Here is a 20,087-nt window from a genome sequence, read left to right on the forward strand (position 1 = left end):
AGGAGATTGCCACAATTGCAAATATGAAACATTTAGGATTCATTGTAATAAGATGTAAGTGCTACTGTGTTTGTGTGTGTGATTTAGTACTTACTAATCCTAACATAAGCTGCAGATGCAGCAGCGACACAGGTAATGAGCATTACGTACTACTTCCTAAATTAATAAAAATCGAGGTATCTAAAAAACAGAGTATACCCTCCTAGATGATGGAAAATGCTGTACTGAGTTGTAAGTTAACATGTTTTAGTTGTCAGATTTGCACCATTGTTTAGGAAATATGTAAAAAATGTAATAAGAAAAGCAAAAAAAGATTTTGAGGAACAGCTAGCCAAAAACTCAAAAAGAAATAAAATGTTTTTTAAGTACATTAGAAGCAGGAAGCCTGCTAAAAAACCTGTGGGTCCCCTAGATGATCAAGCTATAAAAGGAGCAATCAAGGACGATAAAGCCATTGCGGAGAAACGAAATGATTTCTTTGCTTCAGTCTGCACGGCTGAGGACGTTGGGGAGATTCCTGAATCTGCACCGTCCTTTGTGGGTGATGAATCTAAGGAACTGTACTGGATTCAAGTGTCATTAGAGGAGGTTTTGGAACAAATAGAAAAACTTAATGTTAACAAATCTCCGGGACCGGATGGCATTCATCCAAGGGTTCTAAAAACTAAAATGGGAAATTGCTGAGCTATTATCTGAGGTTTGTAACCTATCCTATAAATCGGCTTCCGTACCTAATGACTGGAAGGTAGCCAACGTGACACCAATATTTAAAAAGGGCTCTAGAGGCGATCCTGGCAATTACAGACCGGTAAGTCTAACTTCAGTACCGGGTAAATTAGTCGAAACAATAGTAAAGAATAAAATTGTGAAGCATGTAGAAGAACATAATTTGTTGGACAAAAGTCAACATGGTTTCTGTAAAGGGAAATCCTGTCTTACTAATCTATTAGAGTTCTTTGAAGGGGTTAACAAACATGCGGACAAGGGGGATCCAGTAGATATAGTATATTTGGATTTTCAGAAAGCCTTTGACACGGTCCCTCACCAAAGGCTCTTGTGTAAATTACATGGCCATGGGATAAGAGGGAAGGTCCTTTCTTGGATTGAGAACTGGTTAAAAGACAGGAAACAAAGGGTAGGAATAAATGGTAAATTTTCAGATTGGAGAGAGGTAACTAGTGGTGTACTCCAAGGGTCAGTCCTGGAACCAATCCTTTTCAACTTATTATTCATAAATGATCTGGAGAAAGGGGTAAGCAGTAAGGTAGTAAAGTTTGCAGATGATACAAAACTGTTTAGGATAGTCAAGACAGAAGCAGACTGTGAGGGACTCCAAGAAGATCTCACCAAACTGAGTGATTAGGCAACAAAATGGCAAATGAAATTTAATGTGGATTAGTATAAAGTAATACACAACGGGAAAAATAACCCCAACTATACGTACAATGATGGGGGCTAATTTGGCTACGACAAATCAGGAAAGAGATTTGGAGTTATCGTGGACAGTTCTGAGAACTTCCACACAGTGTGAAGCGGCGGTCAAAAAGGCAAATAGGATGCTAGGAATTATTGGGAAAGGGATAGAAAATAAGACAAGGAATATCTTACTGCCCCAGTATAAAACTATGGTACGCCCACATCTTGAATACTGTGTACAGATGTGGTCTCCTCACCTCAAAAAAGATATTTTGGTCTTGGAAAGAGTTCAGAAAAGGGCAACTAAAATGATTAGGGGTTTGGAACGGGTCCCATATGAGGAGAAGTTAAAGCGACTGGGACTTTTCAGTTTAGAAAAGAGGAGACTGAGGGGGGATAGGATAGAGGTCTATAAAATCATGAGTGGTGTGGAGAGGGCCGAAAAGAAAAGTTATTTATTAGTTCCCTAAACAGAAGAACTAGAGGACACCAAATGAAATTAATGGGGAGCAGGTTTAAAACTAATAAAAGAAAGTTCTTCTTCACACAGCGTGTAGTCAACCTGTGGAACTCCTTGCCAGGAGGCGGCTGTGACGGCTAGGACTATAATAGAGTTTAAAGAGAAGCTAGATAATTTCATGGAGGTAAAAGGCTATTAGCCAGGGGATAAAATGGTGTCCTTGGCCTCTGTTTGTCAGAGGCTGGAGAGGGATGGCAGGAGACAAATCGTTTGATCATTGTCTTCGGTCCACCCTCTCTGGGACACCTGGCGCTGGCCACTGTCTTCAGACAGGATACTGAGCTAGATGGACCTTTGGTCTGACCCAGTACGGCCGTTCTTATGTGAAGTAGTATCAGTGGAAAAAAAATCAATGATTCTCATGATGATTTCAATCTATCCACTTTGGTTCTCCCCCTCCGACTCCCAACAACAGTGGTAGTGCAGACAGAGCCTTGGCCTCCCCTAGCTTCCATTAAACAGTCGCCAATGAACGAAGCCACAATCAAACCAACTGACAGTTCAGTCTCCTTCAAAGATCCACCATTTCCTCTATACCCTAAACCAGGCCCGGGCAAAATATGGACCACTGGCCACATCTGGCCTGCCAACACTGCTGGGAGCCTCAGGCAAGCTTCCCACTTGCCCTGCCCCACCCACACACCACTCAGAAATGCGGCTGCGGGGCAGTTTTTCTTTAAAAACTGAGTATGGAAAGTATGGAGGGAAAGCTTTATGAGCTGCTCCCATCCTCAACACAATCCCATTGGCTGATTTCTGGCCAGAAATCAGCCAATGGGAGCTGCTTGTGCTTTGTGGCTGCCTGTTATTGAAAGAAGAGGCTCCAGAGCACATGGCTGCAGTCTCCATGTGCAGAGTTGACGGGGTGGGACTGATTAATCACCCATGAAGCTGTGCTGTTGCACAGCTTAGAGGGGAAACTGGTAGACAGGGAGGCTGATTCAGGAGCAGCTGCTGGCTAAGTCAGGCTCTGGCCAGGAGACTTCTCTGGCACCCCAGTCCCTTCCTGCTCCAATCCTCTGCCCTCCACTCTACATACCCAAATCCTCTGCCCTCCTTCTGTACCCATATCTCTGCTGAGATCTGGCACCCCAATCTCCTGCCCCAGATCAGTCCCCTCCAGCCCTAGCTCACAACCCAAATCCCTGTACCCCAATTTCCTGCCCTAGGTCACAATCAAACCACTGCACCCTAGTCCAGTGCCCCAGGTCACAAATGCCTCCTTCACCCAAACTCCCTCTTCCTTACCTCAAGCTCCCATCTGCACCCAACCTCCATCCCAGAGCTCTCAATTAATATCATGGAAGAGTGCGGCCCTCGACTACTTTCCTAATTCTTGGAGTGCACTCCATCCATCAAAAATTTTTGCTCACCTCTGCTCTAAACCTTCCCCAACTGCCCACGAGAACAACTCATGAGATTTGCTATTTGTGGTCAGAGTGAGGAATTAAACCTTCCTCCATTTAAATCAAGGCTCAAACTGGAACTCCCTATCTGCTTAGCAAAGCTCTACCAGTGTGACACTAGGCGAGAAACAGACCCCTGACCATCTAAATCTTTATTGGTCAAAAACAAACTCTACTTGTGGCCAAACAAGCAGCTAGAGCAGATCATAGAAAACGGGTTTTCCAGGTGAGCTACTGGGCTCAGTTAGCAAGCAGCCATATGTTGCACTAGTTTAATTGTCAAATTAAAGGTGTAGTCCTGGGGTGGGCAATAATTTTTTGAAGTGGGGCCACTTGGGAAATTTCTGAAGTAGCCCTGGGTTGGCCTAGAAGGGGCAGGGCTAGGAGACTTGCCAAGCTCCCCGCCCATAGACCCTGATTGACTTGGGGTGAGGGAGTGCGTGAAGTCTCTGCACACACCTCCCCTTCAAGGGGTGCAGCAGCACCAAGGAAGCCGCCAGCTGTTCAAAACTCTAGGCACCATACACCCCAGGTGGCAGGAGAAGACTTTGCTCACTCTCACCATCCCTATGCCAATCAGGGTTTGTGGGCTAAGGAGCACAGGAAGTCTCTTGGCTGCGCCCCTTCCTCCTGAGGTCCCGCTCCTTCCAGGGCAGCCTGGAGCCACTTCTGCCATTCTGAACAGCTGGAGGTTCCCTGTGGTACCGCATGCTCGGGGGCGGGGGCAGGCGGGCGGGGGCTTCATGCACTTCGCCATCCCCAGGTCACAGGCTGGATCGGTGTGCTCGGTGGGCCCGATCCAGTCTACAGAGGCTGTCTTGTCCACCCTTAGTGTAGTTTCCTATAGAATGCTGAAATAGCCTAAACTGATGTCACATAAGGCATTGACAGGAGTTAAGTCTATATCCCCCAAAAAAGGCCATGCCTCCTCTCCCCCCCTCCCCCGCCCCCCCATCTACTTTGGCTGGAAAAGCACAATTTAACAACTGTCACTTTATAAATCTCTGAGCTATTGCTGATCTAAGCAGATTCTCAGATAAGCATATAGTACTCAGGAAATATATACATCCTCAATTAAAGGGAGCCAAAATCTCTTCTGGGTATTTCCTGCAAGCTCCCATCACCACCTTGGTTTTGGTCTCTTCTGGGCTGAGCAACAAACAACTTGCCCTCCAGTTGCTGAAAAGGCTATTCAGAAATTGCTGAAGCAAATCAAATCAGAAGATGCATCCTGGGGCTGCTTCAAACTTTTCTAGGCACCAAAACCAAACTCTGAACTAAATCCATGGGATTGGTGGACAAAAGAAACTGGCCAATTGCCAAGTGGAATGTAGCTAGACCAGAATTTATCTAGACCAGCATCTTTACTCAGATGATCACTCCCTCCCTTTCACATCATCCAAAAAACACTGGACAGCTTGGCTATCATGCAAAATAGCCCTGAGGATGGACAAGGTGAAAAGACAGCTAATAACAATGGCTGGATTTCTTGATTCTTTCCAAAAGGTCAATTGAGAACAATTTATTTTGTAAACGGAGAACCAAGGCCCTCTCCACCCCCAGAGCCGTGTCTCAGATCAAAATTAAATCCAAGATTCTTTCACTTGAGGGAGCTGCTCTTGTATTTACAGTCTACGTACTAGCAACCTATATAGATTTAGTTGAGAAGCAATACAAATTTATTTCCATGCGAATAGAAATAAGTGGTTTCTTTTAAATGAAAGCCCATAGGGATAAGTCACAGAGCACACCCAAACAGACACTTTCCCATCTCCAACACAAACATGCACCATTTCTCCCTTTACAAGAAATCAGACTTAAGTGTGCATTATTGACAAGGGTTTTTTTTTTTTTAAGCACAAAAAAATAAACCAGCAAATTTTACATTTTACCAAGTCAAACAGAGGAACAGTGGGAGAAGGGTAATATTTCAGCCAACATAGTTCTCTCAGGAAGAGAGAAGTTTAAGAATTCACGTTTTTGAAGGCCACAATATTATTTTTGTAACTGCAGAGGAAACTGCTTCATTTGACAAACATCTTGGAAGCTAATCCATAGAGCCAGAGGGGTATTCTCTAACAGGAAAGAAACAAGAAAGCTTCATAAAACAACTTGAAGTGAAACAAGTTATGGGAAAGTAAAGTCACTAAGCAGTAAAACAGACTGCTGTTTTTCATTTTTCAGAATGATATCACAGTGAAAGGACCAAGACAGAGAAAGAAGAGTGGTACCCAAACATACAAACTGTGGTTCAATACATGCAAGTTAGACAAAATTAAAGAAAAAGCATTTTTTTAGGCTTTTAACTCACAACAAAATGCTGCAACAGGTTACAGTTGACAGAGGAAAAATGATACAGGGACTCATATTCAATATTAGGAAAGAATGGGTAGAAATATTTACAGGAAAAAAATGGGCTACTTCATAAAGCACAACGCTGAAGCCTGACTTTGTATCAACTTAAATCTCCTTTAAAACACAAGACTTCTACAAAAACCAGAAAGCTTGAGGAAGAAAATTAACCACCCAGAGATCAGAAGCTCTGTTTCACAGCAATGACATAAAATTAGGGAACATCAGATCATGTGTCAAAGATAGAGCCAAAATGACAGGAGCTCCTCAAACAAACATGAGAAGGGAAGATAACAGCAACAGCAGAAAAAGCTACAAGGAAATGAAAGTGACTTTCATTGGCAAGTAGCCTTTTTTGCATCTGCAATCCTAAAACCAGTGAAGTTGTGTTGTGGCACAGTGTATTGCAGTGAAGTTGTGTTGCTGCAGATTTAGGAAATGTTTACTCGGTGTAAATACATTTGAAATTTAAAAGGTATTTAAAATTTTAAAAGGTATTTAAAAAGAATCAGTAAACCCCAATTACCTCATCCCTACAGAAAGACATACTTTACCCTGACAGAAAATATTTCCTAACATTTGGTTCTACACCTTCATAAGAACATCCCCCCCGCACAGAAAACTCACTGGGTGTCGTCCATAAAGTCAAAAGGAAGCCTAATACTCAAATCTAAGAAGCCTACTAGAGCTGTATTGGATCCAGGCTATTACCCCGCACCTGGGCACCTAGTTATTACAACTCAAAATTGTCTTTTGTTACACTGCAGTGTGACCTGAAAGGCTAAGGGAATACTACAGGCCCAGGCTGCACACATGCCGCATTGTGGGCTTCTCACTAGCTTGTTTTTGCATTAAGGAAAGGACTCCAGCTTTGAGCACCTCTCTGATCACAAGCCTCTGAATCCAAAGATCAGCCTATAAATCTCTCCTTTATTCCTGTAAGTGCGCTTCCTATCCATTTTCCCAAAAACACGAACCAAAGCCTAGATACCAAGAACACTCCGAAAATTGAAGAGCATTCAACATTTTTGTTCATAGTTCACTCAGTTCTTACTGTCCCTGCTTTGGTAGAATGAAACAAAAAGGACCATGCAGCACTTTAAAGACTAACAAGATGGTTTATGCACTTTAAAGTCTTTAGAGTGCTGCACGGTCCTTTCTTTTGTTTCAGCAAGATCAGACTAACACGGCTACATCTCTATTACTATTGGTAGAATGAGCACAATTGTTCTACTTACCTAAAATATTTTCATGCCGCAGCAACACAGTGTTGTATAGTTCAGTTTCCCTAAACCAGGATTTTTCATCTCGTGAAGAAAAGATCTTCACTGCAACATTTTCTCCTTGCCACTGGCCCCTCCAGACTTCTCCATATCGGCCTTTTCCTGGGGGGAGGGGGGAAGCATAAATGTGATTTTGATCAAAATTCTTCTTGAGTGTCAATGTTAGAATAAACTGACCTCAAGTCAATCCAGTCTCAATAAAACCATTTTGAAAGATGACAAGTGCCCTGCCTGCAGCTCCTTGCCCTCTCTGAAATGCTTCTTTAAAATTAAATGAACAAGTCTACATTAACACAAAAGACTGCATAGGTCAATGTGCCTTCTGCACCAACTCTATACATGGCATATATTTGAGAGATAAACATGACACTCCCCTATTTCCCCCACCACTGTCTCTTAAAAGACTTTCCCACACTGTTCTCTTTGCATGAAACACCCTTTCTAAGCTGATCCCTTAAGGCCTGAGTTCACATTCAGTTCTGTCTACTTAATGGGGTCCCATCCATAACTTGAATTCCTATGGCAATAGAATACATAAATCCCTGTGAGGGCTGGGCCCACTTCTACCATGGAAGCTGCAAAAAACTTGCTGGTAGGGTGGGTTGAGCAGTAAACGGAGCAAGCATACAGCTAATACGATGCACAACACACACACACCTGAGTCACACATTTTATTGTCAAAATGTAGCCAATATCACCTTGATTACTTAACTTGCATGTACACTCCTCCCCATATTCTTATCAGACTGGTCTTCAGATTGTAAGCTCTTGGGGATGAGGACCATGTGTCCTTACAGCTCGTTAAGTTATTGTGGGTGCCAGCAGGAACCATTATAATAAGTGCTGGTAATAAGAGTGGCATTACAGTCCAAGCTAGAATGTTGGCTACATTACAGCAAAATTATGACTAGATCTTGAGGTCAGCAGGGTACACAATCCAGACAATCTGCAAACTCTGAAAATAGAGCATGGAGTGCACACATGCTGGGGAGGCTGTATTCTTTAGATTTGATTTTGCTTACAGCCATAGCCCTGCAAACAACAAACATATGATATAGCCAAGGCTATAAATACAAAGCTAATTACAAATCTTCAACAGGCCATTGAGTGGACAAAGCAGAACTTCAAAAACAGCCTATGCCATTTTAGAATTTGAGTGTGCAGTAAATGCTAGATAGTCGCATACACTGCCTTCTGGACACCAAGAGCTTTGTGCATGCACCAGGTGCTCCTAGTCTTTTGCCATTCCTTCTCACCCCCACATATTCCATAGGCCACCCTTCCATTGGGACTCCCTGCAACTCCCTCCACTTATTCTCTCATGCCACAGGCTCTGTATGCCCCATCCCACCTGTCCCATTCTGCCCCCCGCCCCGATGTGACAGGGTCTGTCTGTCTCCCCCCCCCCCCCACATTCCTCCCCCAATCCCTCCCCTAGGGTCCTTAGCCCTCCCATCCCCATTTCCACCACTGTAACCAAACCCCACCAAATCTCCATTCCCCCAAGTCTATGTCCTGTTTCCATGTCCAACCACTCAGCTCCTCAGGTTCCCTACTCCCCAGTTACTACCCCACTCTGGTGTGGAGTGTAGAGATTTGCCAACATTGTCTGCTCAGGAAAATGCATTAGCAGCAAAGCGCCAAACAGCAGAGAACACGCAGTTCACTACCTATGTAATGACTAAGGATCTAAATAATTTAGACTCAATTTCACTGCAATACAACCTGTAGGGTACGTCTACACTACAGCGCTAGTTCGAACTAACTTAGTTCGAATTAGTTAATTCGAACTAAGCTAGTTCGAACTAACGCATCTAGAACTAAAAACTAGTTCGAACTAGCGTTTTGCTAGTTCGAACTAGTAAGTCCACATTGAGTGGACTCTGAACAGGGCTTAAGGATGGCCGGAAGCAGTGCCGGCAGGGCATAAAAGGAGGACTTAGAGCATGGAGATGCTGTCTCAGGCTAGCCGAGGGCTGCGCTTAAAGGGTCCCGACCCCCACCCCGGACACACAGTTCTAAGGGGTGCCCCGCTTGCAAAGAAGTTCTGGCTTGGAGTGCCCTGAGTGCCCACACTGGGCACATCACACCACTCGGCCATCAGCCCGGCTGCACTTGCCGCAGGCTGCCATCTGCGGAGAGGGAGTAATTGGGGGGCTGCAGGAGAGCTTCCACCCCCAGAAGCCCGCAGAGCCAGCCCAGTCCTCCCCATCGGGGGCTCGTACCCCATTCCTCCCTCACCTCCTTCCACTTACCCTTCCTTAGCCCCCCTTCTTATTGATGTACAAAATAAAGATAACGTTTCTTCCAACATTGACTCTGTCTTTATTGAAAAAAAACTGGGGGAGACTGGGAAAAGGAGGTGGGAGAGGGGAAGAGAAAGGCTGGGAGAGGGGAGGGCAACTAACATGATCAGGGGTTGGGAACAGGTCCCATATGAAGAGAGGCTACAGAGACTGGGACTGTTCAGCTTAGAAAAGAGGAGACTGAGGGGGGACAGGATAGAGGGCTCTAAAAGCAGGAGTTGGGTGGAGAGGGTGCATACAGAAAAGCTCTTCATTAGTTCCCATAAAGAAGGACTAGAGGACACCAAAGGAAAGGAATGGGTAGCAGGCTTGAAACTAGTAAGAGAAAGTTGTTCTTCTTCCCAAAGCAAATAGTTAACCTGTGGAACTCCTTGCTGCAGGAGGCTGTGAAGGCTACAACTAGAACAGAGTTTAAAGGGAAGTGAGATAAAGTGATGGAGGTTGGGTCCATGGAGTCCTATTAGCCAGAGGGTAGGAGTGGTGTCCCTGCCCAAAGTTTGTGGAAGGCTGGAGAGGGATGGCACGAGACAAATGGCTTGGTCATTGTCTTCGGTCCATCCCCTCCAGGGTCCCTAGGGTTGGCCGCTGTTGGCAGACAGGCTACTGGGCTAGATGGACCTTTGGTCTGACCCAGTACGGCCATTGTAAGCTCAGGGCTCAGGGTCGGGGGTCTCAGTGGACCCCCTTGATTTTCATGCACACCTGGTCCTGGGTGGCCAGGCTGGCAGCTCTCCTGCCCTAGACGGCCACTTTCCTGTGCCTAGTGAGGAGATCGTGGACGAGGTCCACGATGTCCGCACTAGCCCAGGAAGGTGCCCGCCTCTTGCGGTCCAGGGCAAGCTCCCGGGAGCCGCCAGCCTGGTCCCGGCAAGAGGGGGTGGGCTGGGGGGCATCGGGTGGGTGGCTCTGTGCCGTGCCAGGTGCAGGGTCTGCTAGCTGGGTGCTGGCAGGCTTCCACCTGGCACGGGCACCGTAGCCAGCCCGTGCCCCTTTAAGGGGTCCGGGGCCGGGAGGGGGGCATAGAGTTTCCCTGGTGTTGGCCAGAGTGGCCACCAGGGAAACCTGGGGAGGGCTAGCCTCCCACTAGTTCGAACTAAAGGGCTACACAGCCCTTAGTTCGAACTAGCTAGTTCGAACTAGGCGTTAGTCCTCGTAAAATGAGGTTTTCCTAGTTCGAACTAAGCGCTCCGCTAGTTCGATTCAAATTCGAACTAGCGGAGCGCTAGTGTAGCGCCTATTAAAGTTAGTTCGAACTAACGTCCGTTAGTTCGAACTAACTTTGTAGTGTAGACATACCCGTAGTCTTTGATATTTATAGATGCCATCATTCAAGGGTGGTTTGTGGGCTTTTTGCACATATGACTCAAGAACAGGCATAATCAAGTGTAAAGAGATAGGAGACACTGATGTGGCAGTGATGTGACACAGAAGGGATTTCCTGCCCCAGAACTTTCACTGGCAGCACATATGTTTCCTATCAGATGCTGCCAAATTGAGCTAAATTTGAAAGCAAGTTCAGTTCCTAACGTACACACAGGAAAGGACTATATCTACAGACCTAATATCATGTAAGATTATAATGTGCATCCTAACACTCCTGGTTAATACAAATTTTTAAGAAAATTCCACATATGGTTCTGACCTAAGTACAAATGGTTTCACTACTTAATTCATCTTGTAAGAACAAACAGCAGCACTACCATTAAGGCTAGTCAATATACACTCAGACTCAATTTAACTGTTTTGACTAGGGTATGATCTTTTCCTTGAAAAAAGGGAAAAAAATAATACAACTACTACTGTGAGTGATTCCTTATAGCAGGGGTGGGCAAAAGTCTCTGAGTGGGCCAGATCTGGCCTGCCTAGGGCTTTGATCCAGTCCGCGAGGCAGCTCTAGGCCCTGCCTCCCTACTACGTTGCCTCAGAGCAAAAGAGGGGCGCAAGCCCTTCTAACTGCTTCTATTTAAAGGGCTTGCATTTTCCCTGCGCCTTGTCTAGCAGCCGCGGGGAAAGTGCAATTCCTTTAAATAGAAACAGCAGAAAAGGATAGCGTGTCTCTGGCAATGCGCTAGAGGCACAGGGAACTGCATGCCCTTCCATCTTCCTCTGCTTCATGAAGCTTGTGTCCCTTGCAGGTATAAACTAGTGTAAATGGTGGAGTTTCTGTAACAGTCTTGAAAATATGATTTAAGGACTTCTGTAACAGACCTGCAACATCTGGCTAGTTACTGGTGAGCAGGTGAGGTCTTGTAGCCCACAAAGCGCAGGTGGTCAGACCAGATGAGCATAATGGTCCTTTCTGGCTTTAGATTCAGTCTACAAGTCTAAGGAAAAACTACACAATACCTGTAAGGCTACATCTAGACGGCAGGCTTCTTTCATAAGAAGCTTTTTGCGGAAGAGATCTTCTGAAAAACTTCTTGCGCAAGAGCGCGTCCACACTGCAAAAGCGCATCAGAAAAGCCATGTGCTTTTGTACAAGACAGCATCCAGATTGCTTGGATGCTCTCAGAAGAAAGCTCTGATTGCCATTAACAGAATGGACACGAGGGCACGTCTGCTTCTTTTTTGAGGAAAAACAGTTTTCCATCCACACATCTCTTGTGCAAAAAGGAGTTATTCCTCACAGAAAAAGGTATACCTATACTGCAAAAACTCCTCTGTTCTACTGATTCACTGTACATTTTCTTGCGCAAAAACGGACTTGAGGTACGGACACTCCAGGATTTTTGCACAAAAACCTGTGTAGTGTAGACATGTCCTAATAGTGCACTTGAGTACAACTATAACTAGCTACATTCTTATGCAATGTGTTTTAACATCTTAAAACTATAGCCAACGTTACCTTAAAACCATATTTTCCCAACAAATTCTCAGTCTCCCTTGCCATGGAACATTAGCTACAAATTCAGCTACAGACGTGTTAACACCGTATGACAAAAGCAGAGCTAGATATTTCAGATGCAAATTTGCATTTGAGGCAGACAGTGCAATACAGTGAAGAATCCACTACAAATAGCTACAAGAGCATTTCATTAACTCCCACTATTAAGATTTATTTTTTAAGATTCTTTTATAACCTCTCCCTAGTCCTGAAAGAAACTTAAAACTGGGATGATGGCAAAGAGCCACATCACAAATCAGCCAGCGACAGAAGGAGCAGCAATAGCCAGGTCTCAGATTCTTATGAGGGAAGGAAGCATAGAGCCAATGCAGCAGGATATAGACAAGGAACATTTGAAAAAAGGAGGGGCAGAAGGCTCTGCTGACTGGCCGGGGAGGGATTCCTGGCAGCATACATCCTCCCAGGTAGTAGACACATGGGTTCCTGCTCGAAGTACATAGAGAAGCTACGAGCCAAGCTGGACTTCCTATAACCTGTGTTGTAGTGTTTCAGAAATCCTGCCACTGTTTTAATGTAAGGGCTGTGCCAGTATGCCTTTAAGGTGGCACACAAAATTAAAGATGAGAAAATTAAACTAAAACAAGTTGCTATTGGGGATAAGCCAAACCATGCAACCTACTGGCTGCACTTCCGGATAATACTGGTTTGAGATTCCAATAGTACTTTCCAACCAACACCACCACAATTAAGCATCAACTTCTCTGGGATAAGCATGCATTATCCTAATTTTACTGCTAGGGAAACTGAGGGATGAAGATGTTAGGTGATTCATACAGGTGTGTGTCAAAACTAGGAATACAGTCCCACAGCTGACTAGGGATGTTATCCACACCTTCACTCTAGCTGTACTGTATCAACAAGAGAGGCCTGAACTGCCTAGACCAGCTCTAAATGATCTTTACCCAACTACTGGGGCATCAACCAGCACCACTACCCCTCTTGAAGCACTGGAACTGAAGACCACTTTGAGGGTGACATCCAAGAACCTTCTCCACAAACCCTGTCCTAGGACCACTGCAAAGACTCCAGCGAGCACTACAGCCCACATGGCAGCCAGGAATGACTGCCATGATTTCACAGACTGACAAACCTGGGGGCCTAGATTACACTAGGAAATCTTTTCAGCTGCTACAGCAGTTCAGGATCAGTAATGTACAATGGAGGTTTGAAGCTATCTTAGTCCCACCCTTGGTTACGAGATGTGTTGCACCTTTTAGAAGTGTAGCACAGACTCATCCTAGGTCCGCTGTTCATACCCACGAATCATAATTACTTGTGTACAAGAAATCCAAAGTTTATGAAAGAATCCCACACAGGTGACTGCCTCAAGAGTGGGGCATGCCAGCAGGGTGAAATTTATAAGCATCAGGAACTATTTCAAAGAGCCACATACTCCATTCCAAAACACTCCCTACGGGCAAGGACAGAATTGAACAGATTGCTTGAGTGGGGGAGTTTACATGTCTACTTCCTCACAGGCATTCAGAGTTAATGCCTTGAGTTCAGTCACAAAGGATCAATAGGTAGTGTGTAAGTCTCAAAAAGGCTATTGCAATACTAGTGTTTTAGGAGATAAAACATCCCTGTGATAATGGTGAATGAAAGGGTGCTATGTATGTTTTGCACTGGGCTAGACAGACAACGTGGGTGAGGTAATATTTTTATTGGACCAACTTCCGTTGTGGAGACAAGCTTTCCAGCTACCTTTCAAAGTGTCTGTGCAGCTTGAAAGCTTATGTCTCCACAAAAGAAATTGGACCAGCAACAGAAATTCTCACCCATCTTGCCTCCAATATCCTACACAGTTACGACTCCAATGCTAGTAAACTAGGCTAGTAAGTTTAGTCTGCTCATGTCAGTAGGCTCTAGCCTGCACCATTTCAGTGGCAAGCAGCAATGGGAAAAGACTCTAGCTTCTCAGGTCCAAGTTTGAAATTTCTGACTTTTAGACAAGCGTAATGTTAAACAGGGTGATTTATATTCTTATTTCCTAAGGGAAGACAAGACTCAAGACTCTTTGAGCCAACAGATATTATGATTGTGTGTCAAGGCAAGTGACAAATACTTAAACAATCCAAACATTAATTCTAGGAGAACTGAAACCTAGCACTAATATAGTACCAAGGTAAAGCAATCACTCAGGAATCAGCAACATTTAACCTTAAGTCTGTTCCTGTCTCCAAATGCCTTCAAATATGCCATCTACTCTACTTGAGAAATATTCCTTTAATATAGATGTATCCGAGTTTCCAGTTTGTTACACTAGTGCGATGGCCTCTTGATTAGACAGTAAGTTGCAACTCAGGCCACAGTCTTTAGATTTGACTTTCTTCGCTATATTAATATGCAAATTCAAAACTTTTAGGGAAGCATAGTAAAATTTTGCTATGCATATAGTAACACTGGACATAAGGTTGCATAAGAAATTTCAATTATATATTTGACAAAGATAAAAAGAAAATAAAGCAACTATATGTAAAGACACTGCATAATATGGAAATTAACTTTTACAGTCCTAAATTTAACTAGGTAGGTTAAAATGCGTGTGTTCAGGAAAGTGTTTAACTGCTGAAATTTTTAACAGTTACATGTTTACGCATGGGATAGAGGGGGGTGGTTTCCCCAAGAACCAGTATGCATGAGGAGCATGCTTGTAAGCTCCTGCCTGGCCCCCGCCCCACACACATTCTGCCACCTCTGTGCTCACAGAGAACAATCTTAAAAGCACCAACTCCCAACTCAGTCCCATGCTGCTGCCTCTGATACAAAGGCAGCAGCATATGGGGAGGCTGTATGTAACGTGAAGGTTAACTGTTTACACGATCACATCCCTAAATATAATCCTGCATTTTTTAATTTGAACATTGACTTCTCAACCCTTATTCCACAGAATATATAGATTTAAAAAAATTTAAAAAAGCCTATTGAAATACTTTGCTTAACATTGCGAACGTTTGCTGTTTAAGTTTATGTCTCTAATTCAGGTAACTGTAAAACTATAAAATTCAATAGCCCCAGAGTTACATCGTACATCCATTTAAAATGGATTTGAAAATCACTGTCTTCAAATCTAGCTTATTTGGTTTATTTTGCTGATCATTTTGAAAGCCAAGTTTGACTTCTCTCCTGCGCAATTTCAGCTAATAGATGTTTGACCACAGAACGAGCACGCAACGCAAAAGGTGAAAGGATTTTTCATCAAACAGTCCCCCAAACACTTCACCCACAGGCAGAAGCATGGAAAATTCCACTTGAGAAATATCTGAAAATACTTTGAGTACTGAGAAGAAAAATAAGCTGTTCAAATGGAAGAAGTTGAAGCTCAACCTTAAGTAGAGCACCTGGTACCAGAACTGGATATACCAACAAGAGCTTTACTAACCTACGCATTCCAAGAGCGTAATCTGACGAGCCACTGTTCTTTGTACCAGGAAAGGAAGACCAGAGCCACTTCCAGATGTGCAAGAATGGTCCAATAAGTCCTATTGGAAAGGGAGAATAGAAGAGAAAACATTTAATAAATGCCAAGTATGTGGACTTTCTATCCAATACACATGTTCCCACTCATTCACACAATGTTCATCAGCTTCAGGATTATTAGGGTAGCACCCTAAGGCTGTGTCTACACTGGCAATTGAGCAACAAAACCAACCAAGTACCAACAAGTAGTGTTTACACAGCTTGACTTTTGGTGACTCCGAGGACACAGCCTTGTCCCTAATGCTGTGTAGTGGAAACAAAGCCTGAAGCTATGTTAGCATCAGGCCCACATTGTGCTAATCATGGTGTAGACCAGGGCTACTCAACATGTGGCCCTGTGAGTAGGATCCTCTGAACATGGCCTCTTCTACTGGGAACACTCTCCAAAAACAGAAAGGCATCTCCCAGGTGGGGTGAGCATTATTGAAAGATGCAAATGGATGAGCTGGCTGGAACAAACAAATATGAGGTGTCGGTGTTTCTAGCCCCTAGGGAGGTGGTGCAGGAGTGCTGGGGCATTATGGGAAATGCTAACTGCTTAGCCTTGTGGATAGAGCCTAGAAGGTGCTGACTGGCTTACATGGGCCATGTTTGGGTCCTGTTCCCGGGCAGCCCTGCCTCTGTTCTGCATGGAGCTATGGACTCCCACATGGAGATGTCAGTTCTGCTGGGGATCCAGGACGGGGCTCCCAGGCACCTGCCCTTTTTTGCCTCATGTCCAGCCTGACTCGCATGTAAAATCACCATAAGAAACACAACCTGAAGCTTCAAGCTAAACACCCAAAACACAGGTATACAAAATTCTTATTAGTAAGAAACATTAAAATGCAACAAAGACACTTGTTTGATGAACACAGGGTTTTCAGCCCTGGTTGGGAGACGGAATTCACTTTTGCAGAGATAAATGGAAAACGAATGCTGCGTCTCTCTCAAAAGACTATCACTGCATTAAAGAAAACAAACCTGCAACAGCACCATGAATCTTGTGTCACTGAGTTCAAAGACTTTTATCCACCTGACAGCAGTTTAAGACTTAAGAGAAGTTTCTTACTGGAAGGTTTCCATACTCAAACCAAGATATGTTCTGTTGGCAAGTTAGAGACAGCGATGCTGTTACAGAAGCCTCCTTCAAAATGGCTTGGCACATAGCAAAAAATCTAAAAAAAAAAACCTTTTACCAAAGGTGAATTGATGAAACAATGCAACTACAGCTTATCACTTTTTGCAGAATTTAAAAACAAAGAAGATATAGTTAAATATCAAACTGCAAGTGACTGATTCAATTGTAGGAAGATGAATTGAAAGCATTTCAGGCGATCTGTTTTCTAAATTGCTAAAAGACACTGAAAGCACTGAGTATTTCATTCTGGCAATGGACGAATCTACTGATCATTCAGACATATCTGCTCATAATCTGGGTGTGTTTTTTCAATTGCAAAAAATATGTCAAAGAAAGGCTTACTCTGCTACCTATGATGGGTCAAACTATGGAAGAGGACATTTAATTTGCACTGATGGCATTTTTAAAGGACCAGGAAAATGCACTGATTTAAAGACGCTTACTTCAATAACAACTGATAGTGCTCCCTCCATGGTCAGAAAACAGAAGGGGATAATTTCTATGCTGAAGAAAAACCCAGTTTCCAAATTTCTTTTCATACCATTGCATTCTGCATTAAGAACAGTTATGCAGCAAACTGAAGAGAGCACAACGGATAACGTCACAAAAATCATCAACTTCATTGTTGAAAATGCCTTGAAACAGACAATTTCAGGCTTTAGTTGAGGAATATGAAACAGTATGGTGACTTGGAAAAGCTTGCAGAAGTTAGATGGCCGTGTCGAGGCAAAGTGTTCGATCAGTTTACAGATCTACAGCCTGCTGTATAAGTGTTTTTGGAGGCAAAGGATCACCAGGATTTACTCTTGTGTTTAGATGAAGAGACATTCCTGCTAAATGTGGCTTCTCCTGTATATGACATGCCACTTAATCTTAAGCTTCAAGGAAGAAAGAAAAAAAAAAAAAAAAAAAGACCTGCCTTCTCTGACGTGCAATGTTTCTGCATTTGAAACACGAAAGTGGCCCTTTTTGCAGATCAACTTCGTGAGAAAGACTTAACTCACTTTCTCATTCTCAACTCGCAAGTGACACAGCTGAGTGAACATACATCTTTTTTTGCCTGATTTTTTTTTAATGGAGTACATCTCAGAGCTGAAAACCAAATTTTCTTCTCGTTTTCTAGATGTCAAGTCCCAAGGGTTACATTTGGAGAAGTGATGATATAACTGCAAAACAACAGTATTTTAAAAGCTAGGCATAAGGAAAAGGACACAAACATTTTGGATGACCTATGTACAGGAACACATGTACCCTGCATTACTGAAATGTGCCAAAAAAGTGCTAATTTGCTTTGGGTCTACATATATCTGTTAAAGTTCATTCCCCTCCATGGGAATCAACCAGCCAAAACTGCGCACCTCTCTTATTGACAGACATCTGACTGACTGTCTCCGTGCTGCTACAATGGAATACAAGCCTGATGTGAAACAGCTGGTGAAAAGTTTGCAGACACAATTTTCACATTGATTGTACTTATACTCCAGTAAATTCCAGTACTGTATCGGCAGTTTGATTTGTTAAAATTCTGAAGCCAAAATAAAAAAGAGTAGTCAATATAATGGTCTTCTGTTGATATGTGTTTTAGTTATTAATGAGCCATGACAGTCCAGGAATTCAAAAGTGCTGTCATATGGGTGGAAATAAGGTACAGTAGACTTCCGATAATCCGGCACCCTTGGGACCCAGGTGGTGCCGGATTATCAGAAATGCCGGACTATCAGGAGGTACTCTGGCAGGGGCGGGTCTCAAAGGAGAAGCGGAGGAGGGGGTGGGGGTGTGCCAAACCCTCCCTCCTGCTGCAGGGAGGCAGAGCCTGTGAGCAGAAGAGGAGAGGCGGTGACAGGCAGGCAGCCGCATTCAGGACGTTCTGGTCAGTTACGGTCACTCCCGCTGGATCCACAGCCGACACTCAGTTAATGTAATTTTCCTCTCTACTGCCGGGGGGGAGGGGGGCAGAGGAAGGTAGGGGTCGGTGGGAGAGGGGGAGGGAGAGGGAAAGGGGTCTCCCACCGACCCCTACCTTCCCCTACCCCCCCCCCCCCCCCCCCGGCAGTAGAGAGGAAAATTACATTAACTGCGTGTCGGCTGTGGATCCAGCAGGAATGACCGTAACTGACCAGAACATCCTGAATGTGGCTGCTTTGGCACATCCTCGCCCCCTCCTGGTCCCCCTCCCCCTCTCCCACCGACCCCTACCTTCCCCTGCCCCCCCTCCCGGCAGTAGAGGAAAGTTACATTAACTGCGTGTCAGCTGTGGATCCAGCCGCAGTTAATCAATTACTCTAACAACTTGAAGCAGCTGCCGGAGCACTTCCGGGTTGCAGTTGGTGCCGGACCATCAGGCGTACCGGACCACCGGATGCCGGACCACCGGAGTTTTACTGTATATATTAAATGTTATTAATATCAGCAAAACTAACTTAAATGGGGCCTGCGTGTTATGTATGCTTGCCTTAATCTTCATAATCATGCCCATCAGTGTGAAAGAAGCTATTTGCATATATATGCAACCACACTTAAGTTGCAGCCCTCCGAATGTGGTGTGAGTATCATTGTGGTCCCCCGGGCTTCCAAAGTTCAGTAGCCCTGGTGTAGACAGACACCCTGCCCAGAGGAGATTTCGGTCTTAAACCACAAGCTATAAAGGGTGGGGGAAGAGAGATACAAGTTTTAGATAGAATTATTTTCTATTGCAACCAGCTATCAGAAGTTTTCTTCCAGACAATACCTAGATAGAGAAAAATAGCCTCTCAAGTCTGCTCCTACTTTTTAGTTAGCAACTGTACCTGCCACATCACCATTTTCCTCCAATTTTTATTTTATGCAATAAAACAGTATGATTGACGTTTACTGCTTCTACTACTGCCCTTAGGAGTTTGTTTGCTCTATTCTGGAATGAAATTTAAACACTCTGCTCTTCCTTTGCTTAGCTTGTGCCCCCTCAATCCTATATTTGTCACTGTCTCACATGACCTTATATCCGCTTCACTCCCTGTTGGAGCCTTCCATTCCTCACAAGAGAATTTCCTTCCAAAGGATAGGAACTTCCTTTCTCTGACCTTTCCGAATTTAAGTCCCTTCAACTCCCAATACAATTAAGGAAAAGTAAAAATATAGCATTAACCTTTTAAGATCCACATAAGCTTTTGCTTTTTCAATTGCAATACTAGCATATTCTTTTCATAAAAGGTTACTAGAAATGCACCCTTTTGTAACTGTGGCCATGCTAATTACACAGACAGGGGGATCACCCATAACCAGGGCTTGCCGAACCATGGCGAGCCCCGCTCGCCAGCTGT

The 20,087-nt window shown here is 44.1% G+C and overlaps 1 protein-coding gene across 2 annotated transcripts in view; it reads right to left on the minus strand.

Annotated features, from left to right (window-relative positions):
• ACVR1 (activin A receptor type 1) overlaps nucleotides 1-20,087 on the minus strand; it is a 114,809-nt gene that overhangs the window by 23,295 nt on the left and 71,427 nt on the right. For both annotated transcript variants that reach the window (XM_075933431.1, XM_075933432.1), the window contains exons 5-6: nucleotides 15,571-15,670; nucleotides 6,933-7,079 (exon numbers count right to left, since the gene is read on the minus strand). In XM_075933431.1, coding sequence (XP_075789546.1) covers nucleotides 6,933-7,079; nucleotides 15,571-15,670 — 247 coding nt within the window. The remainder of the gene's footprint in view (nucleotides 1-6,932; nucleotides 7,080-15,570; nucleotides 15,671-20,087) is intronic.

Source organism: Pelodiscus sinensis, chromosome 7, assembly GCF_049634645.1.
Source record: "Pelodiscus sinensis isolate JC-2024 chromosome 7, ASM4963464v1, whole genome shotgun sequence".
NCBI classification, from domain to species: domain Eukaryota; kingdom Metazoa; phylum Chordata; order Testudines; family Trionychidae; genus Pelodiscus; species Pelodiscus sinensis.